At 34.3% G+C, this 20,356-nt stretch overlaps 1 protein-coding gene across 5 annotated transcripts in view; it reads left to right on the top strand.

The window, feature by feature from the left end:
• CCDC88A (coiled-coil domain containing 88A) overlaps positions 1–20,356 on the top strand; it is a 113,335-nt gene that overhangs the window by 36,824 nt on the left and 56,155 nt on the right. For all 5 annotated transcript variants that reach the window (XM_043468585.1, XM_043468584.1, XM_043468581.1 and 2 more), the window contains exons 6-10: positions 909–992; positions 2,468–2,608; positions 7,628–7,800; positions 17,976–18,057; positions 20,030–20,188. In XM_043468585.1, the coding sequence (XP_043324520.1) occupies positions 909–992; positions 2,468–2,608; positions 7,628–7,800; positions 17,976–18,057; positions 20,030–20,188 (639 nt within the window). The remainder of the gene's footprint in view (positions 1–908; positions 993–2,467; positions 2,609–7,627; positions 7,801–17,975; positions 18,058–20,029; positions 20,189–20,356) is intronic.

The raw sequence follows: 20,356 nt of genomic DNA, 5'->3' as shown, positions 1-20,356 counted from the left end.
TCAAGGCAGTGCTGTCTATTTTGTATGCACTTCTCATTTGGTAGCTGTAAAAATACAGTTATACAAACAGTTGGATTGCAGTATGAGAGATGTAGGGCGAAGACAGAGTAAAACAGTAAGATGCATGTTAAGCTCTTATTCAGTACTGACTGGAAAGGAAAAGATACGGTTTGCATTGTAACATTTTTAGTTTATATCAAGTTTTTTTTAATGTACACAATGAAGAATTGCTGCCTTTATTCCACTTGCTACATGTGTACTTGTATATACATTCTTAAATTTTGCCCCTGGTAACTTTGTGTTAGAAACAAATCAAATATTTATTGTATTATCTTATATGTGTTGAACTGGGCCACAAAAAGAGATTTCTTTCATTGAGATTGATAGGATAAAGATGTGAGAATGAATTGTAAGCTTGAAGTAAAAATTGTTTAGAATTTTTTTTCCCAAGAAGAAAGGCTGTGTTGTTTGATGACAGCCAAAGACTGACTGAGCATTTTGGCTATATTCCGAATTCTGCCACTGACTCACTGTGTTTTTTGGCAAGTAACTTATCCTCCCTGAAACAAGTTCTTGATTCTTTACTTCTCTGTTTGTAAAGTTAGCATAATAATATTGTACTGACCTCACATGAATTGTGTAATGATTACCTGCTTTAGAACTTTTCAGCATACAAGTAATATGGATTTTCAGTACCTTACTTTTAAAATAAATATTTCTAAATTGTAATCTTTTTATTAGGTAAGTATATTAGAGGGATCATTTAAATGCAAAACAAAACCCTCATTGTGCTGTTTAAACCCTAATTATAGCCAAGCTTTTTAGCCTAATGAGTTTTTACTTATTTACAACATATTAACAACTATACCCTATAAAGTATGAGTGATTGTTCTGTTCATTTCCCTTAGTGTCAGAAAAAAGAAGAATTTATTGAAAGAATTCAAGGTTTAGATTTTGATACGAAAGCAGCAGTTGCCGCACATATTCAAGAGGTAATAATCTGTATAAAATGTTTGTGTTTTTTGTGAAACTCGTCATACATTATATTTGTATATCTCCCCAAATACTTAAAGTTATAACTTAAGCAAGAATAAATAAAAGTTAAATATAGATGTACTCTGCTTTTAGGCAAATTGTCCTCTTTTCTTTAGACATAGCTTCTTAAGTGAATCATCTATAATGGCACAGTGCTGACTACAGATGTACTGTTGACTTTATCCATAGGGATATAGGCAGAAAGTGCTATCTGAGGAATGTATATTTCTCTGTTAGCATAGCATGCATGATATAGTGAATGGAAATAGCATAAAGTGGATCACTGCCTGTAATTCAAATTAAAGTGAGCTAAGGTAATGTATTATGTCACTCCAGTGATTTTGTTTTAATGAATGGGCACAGCGGAATGTCTATTGAAGATATTGCTTGAATTATAAATACATTAGTGATTTGTAACATCCATGTAAAACCTAAATATAGGGCATAATGTGCACTGTCAAATAATTGAAGTTAATATTTGTTAAGATTCTTTTTTTAAGCTGCTATTTCTGCATCTGTCTAGTCTTGGGCTTTTAATCTTGTGTACTTATTAGTTTTTAGAACTACGGTGTGTTAAATTTTACACGTTGATTGGAGAGAACTAAGGAAATGGAAGGGGGAAGAGTTGTACTTAAATATTCTCTATTTAAATCACTTTGTGTTCCATATGTCATCTTTTCTGTTAGTTAATGTTCATAGAACTCTGCTTTCTTGTCAGTAATATTGTCAACAGTAAGCATATTAGTATGCAATAAGATACAGTTTTGTTGGTAGTTTCCATTTATATATATGTTTCATTAGCTTTGTGATTTGTGTTTTATTTTGAATAAATGTTGAGTGCCACAAGTTGCTGAATTTGCCACCATTCTTGAAAGTGTTATTTTTCTGTTTATTGTGAAAGTTAAAGCAAAATATCAGAATCACAGTGAGAAATGGAAAACAAGAAATAAATATTTCACATATAACTTCTCCATTCTTTTAAAAATCTTTATTAGGAGTCCTTTTCTCCTAAGGTGCTGTGATAGTGTCACCTCAGAATCTGTAAAAACTTTGCTTTTCAAGAGTAAAAGTGCAGTGGGATTAGAAAAAACTTTTGCTTTTGATTTCAGTTACAATTAATTTAGTCTTATCTAAGGAAATGATCAATTGATTCTATTAAAGCAGTTGTCAGAAATAATAGTATTACCTTTCCTTAGGAATGCCTTGAATTAAATCTTATTTTTTCGTTAGAAGATAAAAATAAATTCATTTAAAGATTATATTTAGCGAAAATAATTTTTAGTAGAAGCTTTTTCAGCATTCATTAATTTCAAATGTCTTTAGACATTTACTTTTCATATTTTTATTATATGGGATATATAATATTTAACTTAATGTACTAAAATTTATTTTTAAATATTAGCTATTTATTTATTTTGTTTGCTTTCTAAAGGTAACCCATAATCAGGAAAATGTGTTTGATCTACAATGGATGGAAGTGACTGATATGTCTCAGGAGGAAATAGAACCACTCTTGAAAAATATGGTATTGCATCTAAAAAGGCTTATAGATGAGAGAGATGAACATTCAGAGGTTTGTAAATTTCTTTTAGTATATTATGAAAGTTTCCTTTCCAAAAAACATAAGAGATTTTTGAGAATTGATAGTCTGTTTCTTAGGGACAGTTAACATGGTGCTGTGTGTTTTGTGTAACACAGGAGCCAGAAAGGATGCATAAGACCCCCAAAGTAAGCATATTGCCACTTGATTTTCTTTTCCCCTTCCTTTTATAAATTACTCTGATTTTGTTCTTCTGTGTTTTTTTAAAAACTCATCCCTATAGTTCTGGCAGCAAGTATGAAACCAGAGTTCTGGCAACAGTATAAAACTAAAAATATCATTGATGTAAGTGGAAAAACCATTGCTTTTTCAAGGTTTAAGAATTTGATTAAGGTTAATTTTGTAGTTTCATTGCCACATTTTGAGACTGTAAAAAATGTGTTAATAAAAGGAGAATAACAGGTGTTCTGAATAAAATGTCCCACAAAAGGTCTCAAATTTTTGTAGCAGTATAATGAGGTGTGATTTTTAAAAAAGAATTATTATAAGCTCTTTTAAGAAAGCACTTTGCTTTTAAAAGGAGTAAAATTGCACCAGACTTTTTGGTTGCATTCTTTAAGAGCAGTTTATAATTTTTAGAGAAGTCTAGACATTAGTGCATGTGGTGGTGAGTAATATTTTCTTAATAGCAGACCAAAATACTCTGTCATTCTGGAGATTGTGAAACTTTGATCAGTCGTTCAATTTACATGAGAGAGACAGATTTGAGTTTGTTTATGGAGAAGTTGATTAGTCTTGGGACTAATGAAAGACTATATAGGAGAAATTTCTAGAGATGTTTTTGGAATAAAAAGCTTTCTCATTGCTCTATAAAATATATTCATTTCTGATGGGAATTTTTAGCTTTTCTTATGGCTTTAAAAGAGAAGAACATATAGGAAATAAAGAAATGTTTTTTAAAGCAACAGCTAAATTTTTAAAAAATTTAAGACAGTGAGACCAAAGGAAGAAAAGAATGAGTTTCAAAACATTCCTAGTGTATATGAAACCTACCCTGAGATACTCAGATCACTTCATTTTCAGTCAGTCTTGAACCATATGCTGTATCTACTTTTTTATATTAGTATCTTTTTACTGTTTTAGTAAAAACACTTTCAGTATGTATCCTGGCGGGCAGCAGTACTCACACTGGGAGTTCAAGTGGGTATCCTAGCACTCAAGTCCTCCGTTTGTTGGCCTGGCCAGAATTGGGCAGCCACAGGCTATCCACAGGGGGTGCTCCCCCTTGTCAGAACTGAGAGCCCTTTTCTCTGTTTTTATTGATCTTTTGTCACCATTGTTTCACTTTGATCTAGAAAGTATAATTTGGTCACATTGTTTTTAATTATACTTTTTTTTTCCTTAATGCTATGAAACAAGAATCTCTTCAGTCATCTCCTTTTGAAAGTAAAAGTGGCTCAGTCATGTCAGACTCTGTAATCTTATGGACTGTAGCCTGCCAGGCTCCTCTGTCCATGGAATTCTCCAGACCAGAATACTGGAGTGGGTAGCTATTCCCTTCTCCAAGGGATCTTCCCAACCCAGGGTTTGAACCTGGGTCTCCTGCATTGCAGGCAGATTCTTTACCATCTGAGCCTCCAGGGAAGCCCAAGAATACTGGAGTGGGTAGCATGTTCTCCAGCAGGATCTTCCCAGGCCAGGATCTTCTTTTACTAAACTCCAGCAGGATGTTCTCCTTTTACTAAAAACTAAATATTTATTGTCACTCTTTAGGTCAAGCTTTGTATTGTAAATTTATTGTGTACTTAATTTTAGTACATCTGCACAATAATCTCATTTTATAGATGAAGATTCTAAAGTTCAGAGAAGTTAGGTGACTTGCCCATTCTAACTCCAACACTTGTGATCCTAACCTTTATAATACCTTTGCCTAAATCTCTGCTCTGATACTTTTCCTTAATGATGAATTCTGTAATTATTGTCACCTGAAATTTTTAGCCTTGTTGTATCATATGTTCATTCTTTAACGTATATTGATAAATACCTGCTTTTTTTTTTTTTAATACCTGCTTTTTGTAAGAACTTTTACTAGAGTATGTGAGAGCAACAGACTTTCAAAGAAGAACCAAAGATGGTTACAATCTAATAGGGAAATTATTTTAATAAGTGAGTTAACTGTAATAAAAGTTGGTGACAAGTACCAAAAAAAGAGACATATATCTAAATGTTGTACTGTATTTGTGAGTTAGTTGCTCGGTCGTGTCCGACTGTTTGCGACCCCATGGACTGTATCCCGTCAGGCTTCTCTGTCCATTGAATTCTGCAGGCAAGAATTCTGGAGTGGGTTGCCATTTCCTTCTCTGAAATGCTGTACTATAGGAATTTGAAGAAGAAAGATATTACTTGCAACTGATAGTGGAATACCTAAGACTGGAAGGATTAGAGAAAGCTTTTCAGAAATTAAAAGTATGCCTTAATAACATTTCCTATCAGACTTTTTGAAAATGTTTGGAGTTCTTGAGCTCAAGAAACTACCATTATTAGAGAAAAGGCAAAATGGAAAGTACCTCTGGGTACTCTCTTAATTCTTAATACTAGGTTTCTTTCTTTTTATTTTATTTTTTTTTACTGTTTATTTTAGTTGGAGGCTAATTACTTTACAATATTGTAGTGGTTTTTGCCACACATTGATATGAATCGGCCATGGGTTTACATGTGTTCCCCATCCTGAATCCCCTTCCCACCTCCCTCCCCATGGTTTCTTTCTTTTTAAAAAATATTTTGCATCCATGGATCTTTTGTGCTGTTTGTTTACAACTGGAAATTGTTGATATACTTTAATTTTACCACCTGCTAATTTCAAATGTAATATGTATCTTCAGTACTTTTCTTGAGTTTTCTGTTTTGTGAATAATTCGGTTAAATATTTTTGAGCAGCTTTTTGTGTTCACTACTATGCTGGATAACATCAGGGATACAAAGGAAGTCTAAGGAAGGTTGTATCTGATTTATTTTCAAAAAGCACATTGTAAATGAAAAATAAGGTGGCATGTAATTAAGTTCTAGTTTGTGTATGAAACAGATATTTAGTAATTACTATATGCAGGTACTGATGGTTCACAGGTAAAGAATTTGCCTGCAAATGCTGGAGACATAGGAGACCCAAGTTCAGTCCCTGCGTCAGAAAGATCCCCTGGAGGAGGAAATGGCAACCCACTCCAGTAATCTTGCCTGAAAAATCCCATGAACAGAGGAGCCTAGCGAGCTACAGTCCAAAGAGTCATAAAGAAGCAGACATGACTGAGCACAGGCACACACACATGTATGCAGGTGCTTTTGTTAAAGACAAGAGATGTTACAAGGCAATATTAAAGATAATTGAGACAGTAAGAAAATAGGCAAATAAAAGCTGACTCCGTGAAGTTTGAGCTTGGGCTGCTGTGGAAATTAGTAACGCTAATTTAGTAACGCTGTTCACAGAGACAGTGGAGTTGGGCTGGACATACTAAGTAGATAGACAAGATGAAGTAGTGTCAGTGAGCAAGCCATTCTTCAAAATGTAACATTGAGGGAGAAACAGAAGGATTATAAAGGGGAAAATGTGATTCCCCCCCCATCCCCAGATAGTAGAAACTTGTATGTCTTTGAAGAACAAGGAGAAAAAAGCAATAGGAAGAGAGAAACTGAAAATGTTACAGAAGTAAGGAATATGTGTTGGGAATAAGAGATGCATAAAAATGGAGGAATTTATTGCAGATGGTTCTGTTTCTTTGACAAATTGAAGGAGAGTTCATTTGTTGGAAACTATGATAGCAGTTTGCAGTTGGGGGCTTATGTAGAGAAAAGGGAATATATTTACATCTGCCTTTATGGGAAAATTTTGCCAGGAAATCATCAAGATTTTCAGTGAAAGAATTGATGGGCATTGAAAAGAGCTTAATTGAAAGTGGATGACAACTTCTGTAGTAGGGCTGTATTTTATTTGTTTTGTATTTTTTAGAGTTCTTTATCACCTTGGAACAGGAATAGAAAAGTCGACAGTAGGTGAGGAAAATGACTTAGCATTTTAAGTCAGACTTGAATTTGAATTTGTGTTATAATCGTGTGTGACTTTAAGTTATTTAATCTATATGTGCCTCAGTTTCTTTATGTATAAAATAGATTAAAGCCTTTATTGCCAATTATAGTATTGGATGGGATCTTGTTGGAAAATTCTCTAGCTAGAAGTTCTATAAATATTTGTTTCCTTTTGTTTTTTCCCGAAGAGTGAACGAACCATAGTCAAAGAATGACATAGTAGTGTTAAATTAGAAAGTAAGGGTGACTTTAACAGGCTAATTGCAGTTTCAGGCCAAGTAGGAACTCTAGGGTACTCAAGAATAATCCATTTGACTGGGCAGAAGGGGAGAGTTGAGTGATTAGAGGTTCAGGCATACGAATGGTGATATAGGAGTAATGTTCTAGTAAAGGAGGCTAAGGAACTGTATTTTTAATTTTTTAAACTTGAAATTAGCCTCTTGTGCTACTGGTTACTGTGTTGGATAGAACAGTTACAGACATACTAATCTTAATTCCTTTACTGTGTCAACAAATCTTCTATGCCTTTCCAACAGTTGCTATTTGTTCTATATATTTTACCACAATTTATTAATTTTTGTTAAAACACTGGGAAAGGAAAAAAGTATTGTCTTGTTCTTGTGTTATCTACTGAATAACTCAACCATGTACTGTTGAATGAAACTTTTTAAAAAATGACAGCTAAATCTGTCAAAGTTAAGGGACTTACCTGGCGGTGCTGTCTTTAAGTCACCATGCAAGGGGTGTGGGTTTGATCCCTGGTTAGGGAACTAAGATCCCACATGCTGTGTGGCATAGTCAAAAAACAAAAAGTTCACCATTAATGATAAAGATATTAAATAAATAAGACATTTTTGAGCAATGGATTCTTTCTGATATTGTAGTATAATACTTAGACTTAGTGACTAGTGTTGTATATTTGCTTCTCTGATATGTAAAATACTAAAAGTGCTTCTGTGATTTCCGTTTCCTTAGACTATTGTAGAACTGTCTGAAGAGCGGGATGGTCTTCATTTTCTACCCCATGCCTCTTCATCTGCACAGTCACCTTGTGGTTCTCCAGGCATGAAGCGAACAGAAAGTCGACAACATCTGTCAGTGGAGCTGGCAGATGCTAAGGCCAAGATAAGAAGGCTTAGGCAGGAATTGTAAGTTGCTGCTTTTCAAGGCTCGTTGAATTTATATGGTTGCAAAGGTGGCCTAAATGCAATGTTTTTAGGCTTATGAAATATAGATGCATGGTTCCCAGTTGCTAGGCTGTGTCACAGTTTTCAGCATTTGTCAAAATGAAGACACTATCATAAAGTTTTCTTAATGCTAAGTCTTATCAACTTAAAGGATGCCCGTTATCCTGTATCTGTGTACTTCCTACTCTTCTAGTGTTAGGATGTCCTTTCTTTTATAAAATAATGTTTTCCCTTGGCAAGTTGAGGTCTGCTTAATTTTTTTATTTTTTCATTCCATGAAATCCAAAATACTGACAACCACTGATACAGATTGTTAAGTTCAGTTTTTTAAAAATTAACGTAAATGAATTTTGGTGTACAGTATTACAGAAAAATAATTTTGTGTATCTTCTGCATGGAGTAATTGAAATGCCTGAGTCACATACTTAAAAAAGGTAAATATTCGGATTGGTTAGTGCTGATAAAATTAATATTTATTTAACTTTCAAAAACCATTACAGGAAAATCAGTATAAATGTCACATTGGTGAATAACTTGTAAAGACACAACCAGTCTCTGCTGGAGATTTTTTTATATTGCACTTTAAAAAACAAAGGAGTTGTGTGTTATAGGCTTTTTCTTTCCTTTTTTTGGGGAGGTTTTGTTTTCTTGGAATTTAGGCTTTGGGGTATAGATTTTAAATTTAAAACCACCATATAGCAATTAAGTTTATTTATTGATTGTTTAAAGCAGCTAGTTTTAAGAAAGTGGTTGAATGTGCAAGGTAGAAAAAATATAGTCCATAGGAAAATTTGAAAACAAGAAAATACAGTTTTCATTGTGAATGTCTGCAGTATTATGTATCTGTTGAAGTGAATACGCCCAAGATATTCTATAAACAGCTGCGCCATGAAAATTAGGGAAGAGATTGCTGTTATTAGTTTGACTGGCAGTTAATGGATAGCCTAAACAGTGAACACTAGTTCGTTCCGTATAATTTAGCACAATCTTCTTCAGTCTTTAGATAAAGCGTGCAATTAGAACTGCAGTGATGGCTGTGAATTCATTTAACATTTTGCACTATATTAGAATTTGATTTTAAAATAAAATTTACTTGAGCATAGTATTATTAAAATTCCAGACAACTTAAAGAGATTAGTAAAATTTGGTCTCATGCTGACTGGAAAATATAAATGAATATTTTTAATGAATAAATAAAAATGCCAGATATAGCAAGTTTTCTCAGTAACTAGCATTACTTCAAATACTATCTATATCTTTTGTTGTCCTTTGAAAATATGTCCCTTCATGGGTTTCTTCTGTTAACATCTGTTTTAAGTGTTTTTGTTGAGATAGATCTTTACTAAAGTGATGGGAGTGTGGAATCACTAGGTAAAAATAGTTTAGGTTGCCTTATACCTAATGGAAATAAATAATTGTAATAAGAACATGCAGACTGATAGCATACTTGTGGGTGGTACATCATGATATAATTGCTTTCAATTTATTGACATACAGAGTAAAAGTGTAATTTGCAGTTTGGATGGAAGAAGAAGTAATTCCTTATAAATTTCACTTTTATGCAATAGTTAACACTATCAAATGCTTCCTTTAATAATTCTCTTTGTCTCCATGGATCCCATGGTTCCAAAGGGTTTTTCTCTCACACAAATTATTTTTTTTAGGAAAAAAAAAGTTTTATTGAAATATAATTCATATATCAGAAAAATTGAACCTTTTAAAGTGTGCAATTCAGTGATTTTTAGTTTATTCTTAGAGTTTTGCAGTCATCCCATGCCATCTAATATTAAGACATTTTCATCACCCCAGAATGAAACTGCATACCCGTCAACAGTCACTGCATCACCTTTGGTCTTTGGCTCCTCAAAAACACTAATATACTTCCTATTTTCTATAGATTTGTCTATTCTAGACATTTCATATATATAAATGGAATCATACATTATGTGGCCTTTTATTTCTGGCTTCTTTCACTTACCATAATGTTGTCAAGATCCGTGCATGTTGTACCATATAGCAGTACTTTGTTCCTTTTGATGTTGAATAATACTCTTTTATGGACATTCTACATTTTGATTACTCATTTATGAGTTGATGGACGTTTGGATTGTATTCTACTTTTTGGCTATTTATTTATTTATTTTACTTTTTGGCTATTTAAATAATGCTCCTATGAACATTCATGTGTGTATTTTTGTATAGAAATATATTTTCATTTCTCTTGGGTATTTACTGAATTGTGGAAATTCTGGGTCATACAGTAGCTCTGTGTTTAACCTTTTGAGGAACTGTCAAACTGGGCTGTACCGTTTTACATCACCACCAGCATAGTATGAGGCCTCTAGTGTCTCTGCATCCTCAGCAATACCTTTTACTATACACCCTTTTATTACAACCATAGGTTTGACTTGCATTTCCATCATGACTAATAATGTTGAGTCTCTTTTCATGTGCTTACTGGCCATTTGTATATCTTCTTCGGAGAAATGTTTATTCAGTTCCTTTGCGCATTTTTAAGTTGAATTTTGAGATAAACTTTTAATCAGTTCAGTTCAGTCACTCAGTCGTGTCCGACTCTTTGTGACCCCATGGACCACAACACGCCAGGCCTCCGTGTCCGTCATGAAATTACATGAAAACTGGAGGTGTGTTAGAAACCTTTGTACCCCACAGTTGAGAGTAAGTGAATTTTATTCACTTTTGACTTGGGGGAGAAAAGGGAGTGGTGTCAGGAAGAGTTCATAAAGATAGTAACATTTCACCTGATGTTATGCAATTAACTAAGTTAAGGCTCAGATGGGTATTATAAGCAGAAGAAACAGAAGCAATAGAACATAAAGAGGGACATGGGGAAATGAAGTTGAAAATGATGGAGTGGATAAGTAGAATGTCATGTATGCGGTGCTGAGAAATTTGAATATTAAACAGTGGGGGCCAAACTGAAGATTTTTTTTTTTTTTTGTATAGGAGAGCAGTTTAAAAACAGATTTCTGTTTTAATAAAGAGGTATCAACCTAGTAGCTGACCTTTGTGAGTATTCAAATTGGAAAAATAAATTCTGGTGTCATTGTAAAGATAGATTGAAGGACAAGTCCAGGCAAGAAGTGGTGTGGGCCTGATCCAGGGTTTTAATGATGAGGTTGAAGAGGAGATGTTAAGGAAGAAAGTAGGGTCTGCAGGATAATTCCTAGTTTCCTACAAGTAGTGTCTGTCTGGATGGTGATGCCGTTCGTTCAGACAGGGAACATAAGAGAGAGGAATACTATTAAGGTAAAAGACAGGTTTAGTTTTGACATATTTAGTTTGAGGTGCCTTTGAAATATTTCTGTGGAGATGATCAATTGGATAATTGACTATCTGGCCCATGATGCAGAGTAGAGATTTCGGATCATTAGTATACTCATGCAGAATAATAATATATGCAGCAGCATATAAGTCGTAATTGAAACCTTTGGAATGGATCAGACTGCCCATGAGCATGAAGAATGTGAAGGATATAATCTGAAGAATACAAAGATTAGAAAGGTGTTTAAGTGGTTAAAGGTAGATGCCACCATTTATTACCCACATTACTCAGTTTCTTCATATACAAAATGACAGGTAGAGCAAATAATTAAGTGCATGAGCTTTAGAGGCATTCTAAAATGTGAATCCTGGCTCTCAACACTTCCTAACTGAGTGACTGTGGCCAAGTTACTGAAACTCTAAGGCTATTCAGGTTCCTAGACTGTTAAATGGGAATAATATTAGTGCTTACTTGTAGGGTTGTTGTGTGAGGTAAATATGTAAGTAAACAGTGTGTATTACATAAGTGCTCAACAAATGTAAGCTGCAGTCATGAGCTACTACTTCTTTAGAGTTCTTGTGAGGATTAAGTGCTTGGCAGAGTGTAAAATGCGTAGCACAAGTGTGTGGCACAGATAATGAGAACTTGATAATTGTTAGCCAAAAGATAGGCACAAAACATGAGATCAGCAAAATAATCAGAGAGTTAATATATTGAGAACTAGAAAATCCTAAGAGTGTAGAGTCATGGAAACCAAAGGAGAAGCTTATTAAGAAGAGTGGCATGAATTAAGTTTCTCAAAGATCTGAAAATAATGTGTTGGATTCGGCAATAAGTGACTGACTGTAATAAATAGTGTCAGTGGGAAGATGTGAATGGAAGCCTCATCACTGTAGATAGAATGGTCAAATGGTTGCAAAAAGGGATTATTTTATTAGTAAGTGAAGATCCTCCTGGGTAACTCTTTTGGAAATTCCAGTAATTAAACTCATACTTGACATACTCCAAAGTGAATTTCAGATGGATTAAAGAGCTAAATGTAAAAAGCAAAATCACGATGAAGAAACTAGTCTAGATGCTGCTGCTGCTGCTAAGTCACTTCAGTCGTGTCGGACTCTATGCGACCCCATAGACAGCAGCCCACCAGGCTTCTCTACCCCTGGGATTCTCCAGGCAAGAACACTGGAGTGGGTTGCCATTTCCTTCTCCAATGCATGAAAGTGAAGTCGCTCAGTCATGTCTGACTCTTAGCGACCCCATGGACTGCAGCCCACCAGGCTCCTCCGTCCATGGGATTTTCCAGGCAAGAGTACTGGAGTGGGGGTGCCGTTGCCTTCTCCGAGTTTAGATGAGTATGTGTTAATATACTCTTGGTGGGGAAGAATTTTGCACAAAAGTGGTTGCTCTGTTTGTATTTAAAAAATGTTAAATATGTAAACATCCAGAAAAAAATAAGTGTATTAAAAGTGTTAGAATATTCCTCAAAAAGTTAAATATAGAATTTTTATATAATCTAGCAGTTCCACACGTATGTATATCCCACTAAAATTGAAAACAGAAACTCAAACATATACTGGCATGCCATTGTTCACTGAAGCATTATTCCCAACAGCTGAAGAGTAGAAACAACCCAATGGCCATAAACAAATGGACAGATAAACAAAATGTGCTTGTGGGCACACAGTGGATTATTATTCAGCCATAAAAAATGAAATTTTGATATGCTGCTGCAACATGGATGAGCCATGGAATGAGCCATGAGATGAGCCATCTCAGCTTGCTAAGTGAGATAAGCCAGATAAAATGATAAATTTTAATAATTCCACTTAAATGAAATATCTTTTATGGGCAAATTGAGAGATAGAAAATAAATTAGAGAGTTATTGCTTAAAGAGTATAGAATTTCACAACAGGGTGATGAAAAAGTTTTGGGAGTATGTAGTGGTGATAGTATAACATTGTAAATGTAATTAGTGCTTCTGAAATGTACATTTTAAATTAACCATTTTAAAATGGTTAAAATTTAAATTTTATGTTATATATATATATGTCACCACAATAAAAAAATTTATTTTTAATTTTTAAAAAAGCATTTAACAGGGTATTTCCTGCCAGTCCAGTGGTTAGGACTCCACGCTTTTACTGCTGAGGGCCTGGGTTCAGTCTCTGTTCAGGGAACTAAGATCCCACAGGCCATGTGGTGCAGTCCCCCACCCTCAAAAAAAAGCGTTTAACTTTTTGCAAAGAAGTATCTGTAAGAAGTATCGTATATATTACAAAATTGTAGTAACTTTTCATCAGAAGAAATTTAAATGGCACAATAAGAAAACTAGCCTTTCATAATATTCAAATAAATTTAAATTAGAACAATAACGGCATTTTTCAGTTGTTAAATTGTTTCACGTACAGTCACTTTTATCCTCTGCTGGTTGCATTATGAATTGATAGTGACCTGTCTGCAAGACAATTTGACAGTAAATATCAAGAACCTTTAAACACGTAATATACTTTTAGAAATCTATCCTAAAATATACAGGGTTTTATTTATAATGATTTTATTTGCCAAAACATCATTCATTACAGTGAAAATTGGAATCCATTTAATGAGTAAATTATGATTCCTCTGTCACTGGGAATATTCTTCCATTAAAAATGGGTTTCTAAAAAAAAAAAAAACATAAGCCAGGGCTTCCCTGGTGGCTCAGTGGTAAAGAGTCCACATGCCAGTGCAGGAGACACGGGTTTGATCTGTGATCCAGGAACATCCCACATGCTGTGGAGCAACTAAGCCCACGTACCACAGCTACTCAGAGCCTGTGCTCTAGAGCCCGGGAGCTGCAACTACTGAAGCCCGAGTGCGCTAGAGCCCGTGCTTCACAGCAAGAGAAGCCACCGCAATGAGAGCTTGCGCATCTCAACTGAAGAGTAGTGCCCGCAACTGAAGAGCGCCTGCCCGTGGCAACTAGCGGAAAAAAGCCTGTGCAGCAGCAGAGACCCAGCACTGCCAAAAATAAATAAGTAAATAGATAACAACAACAAAAGCAAGCATGTGCATGTATCTTTTCAAATTAGCATTTTGCTTTTTTTTTTTTTTCAGATATATACCCAGGAGTGGAATTGGCTAGGTCATATGGTAGTTCTGATTTTAGTTTTATGAAAAACTGCCATGCTGTTTTCCACAGCAGCTATACCAATTTACATTCCCACCAAGACTGTACAAGGATTCCCTATTCTTCACGTCCTCACCAGTGTTTGTTGTTTGTGTTCCTTTTGATGACAGTCCTTTGACACCTGTAAGGTGATATATTAATGTGTTTTTGACTTTCATTTCCCTGATGATTAGTGATTTTGAGCATCTTTTCATGTGCCTTTTGGTCATCTGCATATCCTCTTTGGGAAAAATGTCTACTCAGATCTTCTGCTCATTTTTTAATTGGGTTGTGTGTTTTTTTGATATTGAGTTATATGAACTGTTTATATATTTTGGATATTAACTCCTTATCAGTCATATCATTTGCAAATATTTTCTCCCTTTCAGTAAGTTATCTTTTCCTTTTTGCTGTGCAAACACTTTTAAGTTTAATTAGATCCCATTTGTTTATTTTTGCTTTTATTTCCTTCGCTTTAGAAGACTGATCCCAAAAGAATATTGCTGCAATTTATGTCAAAAAGTATCTGCCTGCATTTTCTTCTGGGAATTTATGGTTTCCAGTCTTGAATTCAGGTGTTTAATCCATTTTGAGTTTATTTTTCTATATGGTGTTAGAGAATGTTCTTATTTCATTCTGTTACATGTAGCTGTCCACAATTTTTCCAGTGTCACTTATTAAAGAGACTGTCTTTCTTCATTGAATATTCTTGCCTCCTTTGTTGTAGATTAATTGAGCTTAAGTGCATGGGCTTATTTCTGGGCTTCCTATTGTGTTCCACTGATCTATGTGTCTGTTTCTAGACCAGTACCATACTGTATTTGATTACTGGAGCTTTGTAGTACAGCCTCAACTATATGATTGAGGCACATGATTCCTCCATCTCTGTTCTTCTTTCTCACAAATGTCTTGGCTATTTGGATCTTTTGTGTTTCCATACAAGTTTTAAGATTATTTGTTCTAGTTCTGTGAAAAATGCCATTGGTATTTTAATAGGGTTTGCATTGAATCTGTAGGTTGCCTTGGATAGTATGGCCATTTTAACAGTATGAATTCTTCTAATCCAAGAACACAGTGTATCTTTCCTTCTGTTTGTGTCATCTTCAGTTTCTTTCATCAGCATATGACAGTTTTCTGAGTATAGGTCCTTTACCTCTTTAGGTAGATTTATTCCTTGGTATCTTATTCTTTTTAATGTGAAGATAAATAGGATTATTCCCTTAATTTCTCTTCTAATAGTTCATTGTTAGTGTGTAGAAATGCAACAGATTTTTCTGTATGTTGATTTAGTATCCTTCAGCTTTACCAAATTTGTTGATAAACTCCAACAATAGTTTTCTGGTTGCATCTTTTGGATTTTCTATCTTTGTTGCTGAGCTTAGGTTTGATGCTCAAAAGCCAATACTTAAGAGAGAACTATTGCTTGGAAAAGAAAGGTTGCTTTATTTAGGAGGCCAGCAACCTAGAGGGAAGGCGGACTTGTGTCCAAAAACCAACTCTGAAGCTGTGCTTCAGGCTGAGCACATTGTCTGAGCACCATTCTCCACCTGAGTTGGAGGCCTTAGTTCCTGCAGAAAAGCTCAAAGATATTGTTACATATATTCCTTGAGGAAGAACCAGAACCCTGCTTTATTGCTGGACTGTTGTTCCTCAGCTACTCCTTTGTTTCTTCATTCCCTTCCTTCTGTGAGTAGCAGCTGTTTGAATCTGCCCTTTAGATCTCAGGGAGTCAGAATGCTGAATGAAGTCTATTTCCTACAAGAAATGGGGGACAAAAAAGATTTGTACCTGGAAGGACCTGACAGAGTCTTGCTCAGTTTCATCTGTAGTATGTCATCTGCAGATAGTGACAGTTTTTATTCCTCCTTTAAATTTGGATTCCTTTTCTTTTTCTTGTCTCATTGCTGTGGCTGGGACTATGTTGAATAAAAATGGCAAGAGTGGACATTGTTTTTTGTTCCTGATCTTAATGGAAATGTGTTCAGCTTTTCACTGTTGAGTCTGATGTTAGTTCTGGCTTTGTCATATATAGAGTTTATTATTCTCTGTGCCCACTTTCTGCAGAGTTTTTTTTTTTTTTCCAATCATAAACAGGTATTGAGTTTTGTGAAAAGCTTTTTCTGCACCTACTGAGATGATCATATGGTTTTTATTCATCAGTTTGTTAATGTGGTGTTCAGAAAGATGCATGTACCCCAGTGTTTATAGTAGCATTATTTATACTTGCCATGATATGGAAGCAACCTAAGTGTCCATCAACAGATGATTAGATTAAGAAGATGTATAGAGAATATATATATATATATATATATATATATATATAGAGAGAGAGAGAGAGAGAGAGAGAGAATGGTATGCTACTCAGTCATAAAAAGGATAAAATTTGCTATTTTAAAAACATGGGACTTCCCTGGTGGTCCAGTTGTTAAGAATCTACCTTGAAATCTAGAGGACACAGGTTTGATCCCTGGCTGGGGAACTAAGATCCCACATGCCACAGATCAGCTAAGCCTGTGCACTGCAACTCCTTGGCCCGTGCACTCCAGAGCCCTCAGGCCACAACTAGGGAGCCTGCGTGATGGAATGAAGATCCCTCGTGCAGCAACTAAGACTCAACGCAGCCAAATAAATAAAACAACATTGATGGACTTGGAGGGTGTTATCCGAGGTAAAATAAATCAAAGACAAAGACAAATGCTATATGATGCCAATTATATGTAGAATCTAAAAAATAAAACTAGTGACTGTAACAAGAAAAACAGATTTATAGATACAGGAAGCAGGTGATTACTGGTGGGAAGAGGGAGTGGAGAGGGGCAATATAGACGTAGAGGATTAAAGGTACAAACTTATGTATAAAATAAACTACAAGGATATATTGTACAATGCAAGGAATATAGCTAATATTTTATGGAGTATAACTTTTAAAAATTGTGAATCACAATAACCTGTAGCTTATATAACATTGTGTATCAGCTATACTTCAATAAAAATTTTCTCTGGTGAAAAAACTTAAATATAAGCACATATGAGATGTCAAAAGCAGATTGTTCTACATAATGAACATTTATTTTTAATTATTTAAGAACAGAAGGTGGATAGTAGAGACAATGAGTGGAGACTTACTTTGAGGAGCTTGGCTCTAAAGGAGAGATAGAAAATGGGAGTTAGAAAGAACACAGTGTAAAAAGAAAAAAGTGTATTAGGAGAAATACAAAAGTGTCCAGACTTCAGGGTAGAAACGAATAGAGATTCAAAGATTTTACATATCTGTGTGGCACTGTATTATTTTCTTTAGGTCATTGTAAATACTGAAAATAGTTTGGAGACCCTTAAAGTCTCAGACCCAGCTAGTATTGCCTTGCTTAAGAACTCTTCCAGCTAATTTGTCTGTGACTGTACAGAGAGGGAGAGAGAGTAAGGAGATGGAAATCAGGAAATGACAGAAGAGATGAAGAAAAAGAAACTACATTATGAACTATGAGGACATTAGTCATTGAGGTTATTAGCATTTGGAGAACTTTAAGGGTGAGTCTGATGACATCCAACCATATAAATTCATAATACTAATTTCTTTTTCCCCAGCTTGAGGTCATGACCAATATTATGTTAAAATAGATATTTAATAATGATAATATTCAGATGATCATAGTTTTCAAAGCACAAAGTTTTTTATTTAATAAATTTTTTTTGCATTTAAGGGAGGAAAAGACTGAACAATTGTTGGACTGTAAACAAGAACTAGAGCAAATGGAAATAGAGCTAAAAAGGCTGCAGCAAGAGGTTTGTACCTGGAACTTTCATTATATAAGATCAATTGGAAATTGAGTTTTCTCCTTATAATTTACAACATTTGCTTTATTGCTTACTGAGGTTTAATGAAATGTAATGACTTTTTCAGTGTTCTGTCTTCAGAAATGCCAGAGCCAAAACTAGAAATCAAAGCTGGAAAGAAGTTCGGAGTTTTCTTTTTTCTCTATCAGTGTGCTATTCAAACCTTGCTAAGATTCCAGGGAACCTCTTAGGACTAGGACAGTTCCAGGTTTCCCTTTTTTTATGTATTGGCTTCTGTGACTTGACAGCTGGAACACCCCTACTGCTAAAACTGTGCTGCTTATGTATATTTCCCTAGGTCTCTGCTCTCTTATTGTGCTTTATGTTAACTTCCATAGAATAGAATGCATTTTCATTTTGCACATTTTCTGCCATGTAGATTCAGAGTTTATACTTTTAAAAATGTCTTTATTTTTTCTGAAGCTTTGTGTTTTTTCATCATGAACTAAGACTGTTTAAGAATTTGCTTCTTTTAATTACTCTGTAATGTTTTGTTTTCATTTGAAGGTAGTGCAAGAGGTCTTCTTTAAGCCATAAATGATTAAGATTGGGATAAGGCTGGAAAATTTCTTTCTTCTTACTTTCCCTAACCTGCCATTTTAAATTCCAGGGTTGCTTCACTTGTGGGATCATAAATCTGGGACCTTTCTTGGTGAATGAATCTAGGGATCATAACCTTTAGTTTTAGATGTGCTGTGGGTGCTGTTCCACTGCTCGGTAGCAGGGTTTTTTTGTGTTCCATCTAAAACAGTGATTCTCAATCTTTTTTTTGTCTCAAGACCCTTCTTTACTCTTAAAAATTAATGAGGATTATTTAATGTGAAATCCCTTTACTGGAATTTACTGTATTTGAAATTTAAACTAGTAATTTAAGAATATTTTTTAATTCATTTGAAAATAATACTCAACCCATTCCATGTTAACATACAAATTATATGGTAACTAAATAACCATTATTTTACAAAACAACAAAAAAAATAGAATAATAGTAATCTTTTATATTTTTGCAAATCTCTTTATTTAATGCCTGCCTTAATTGAAGACTACCAGATTCTCATATGTTTCTGCATTCAGTCTGTTAAGTTAATAACATGTCATCTGTGTAGCCTCTGGAAAGTTCCACTGTATTCTCATGGAAGGATGAGAGTGAAAACAGCAAGTACTGTCTTATTATTATTATGAAAATAGTTTTGAGCTGATGAGCTCCCCAGAAGGCTTTCAGGGACCCACACATGTCTCTGGATCATGCTTTCAATTATTGTTATTCAAAGGATTGCAGGAGGACTTTTTAAATTTTGAATTTTAATATTTATTTCAAATGATGTAGAGACGTATACTAATTATATGCAAGTTATCATTCATGTGGAAGTATTAAAAAACTCAGCAGGATTTTGGTAACATATCTGGATAGAAACATTTCTCTAAAGTAACTAATGATCAACTTTTGTAGTAGTTTGCCTCATCTGTATTTTTACTATCTTGTATTTTGAAGTTAGCTTTTTACCTTAAATTCATTGCAAACAGTTATGTTAAGAGATTTACTTATTTTAAAATGTCCTGAATATTTTTTACAATCTTAGTAGTGAACATTATACATAAAAACTTGTATGTATGCGTGTGTTTTTATATTTGTATAGAAGTGTATATTTTAAAAATACTTCTTAATCTTGGTTTAAAAAAAGACTTTATATATCCCCATTAAAAAAAAATTACTTAAGGTATAATATTTATACCAGAAAATTCACACTTTTAGCAGTCTGTCACCTTAATCGCTCAGCTTCCTCGTCCCACAAAAATTCACACTTTAAAGTACAGAAGTCATTGGGGTTTTTTTGTAAATTCATCAGATTGCACAACCTAAGCATTATCAATTTGAAAATAGAGAGTAATATTTTAAATAGTAGTATGTGTTTATATTTAGAACATGAATTTGCTTTCTGATGCTCGTTCTGCAAGAATGTATCGAGATGAATTAGATGCACTTCGGGAGAAGGCCGTCAGAGTTGATAAGCTTGAAAGTGAAGTCAGCAGATATAAAGAGAGACTACATGATATTGAATTTTATAAGGCAAGAGTTGAGGTATGTTGCATAATTTAAACAATTCACAATTTTTTTCTTTAAAAGTATTACGATTTTTTCAAAATGCATTTAAAATGCACTTTAATAAATGTAAAGAACTCTTGAAACATTGAGCAAACTGTAATACCATCAGGTGTTTATTTTATGGTAGATCAGCATATTGTTTAG

This window comes from Cervus canadensis, chromosome 5 (assembly GCF_019320065.1).
Source record: "Cervus canadensis isolate Bull #8, Minnesota chromosome 5, ASM1932006v1, whole genome shotgun sequence".
Lineage (NCBI taxonomy): Eukaryota > Metazoa > Chordata > Mammalia > Artiodactyla > Cervidae > Cervus > Cervus canadensis.
The sequence above is the reverse complement of the archived record's forward strand: the minus strand, read 5'-3'. Positions and strand labels throughout refer to the sequence as shown.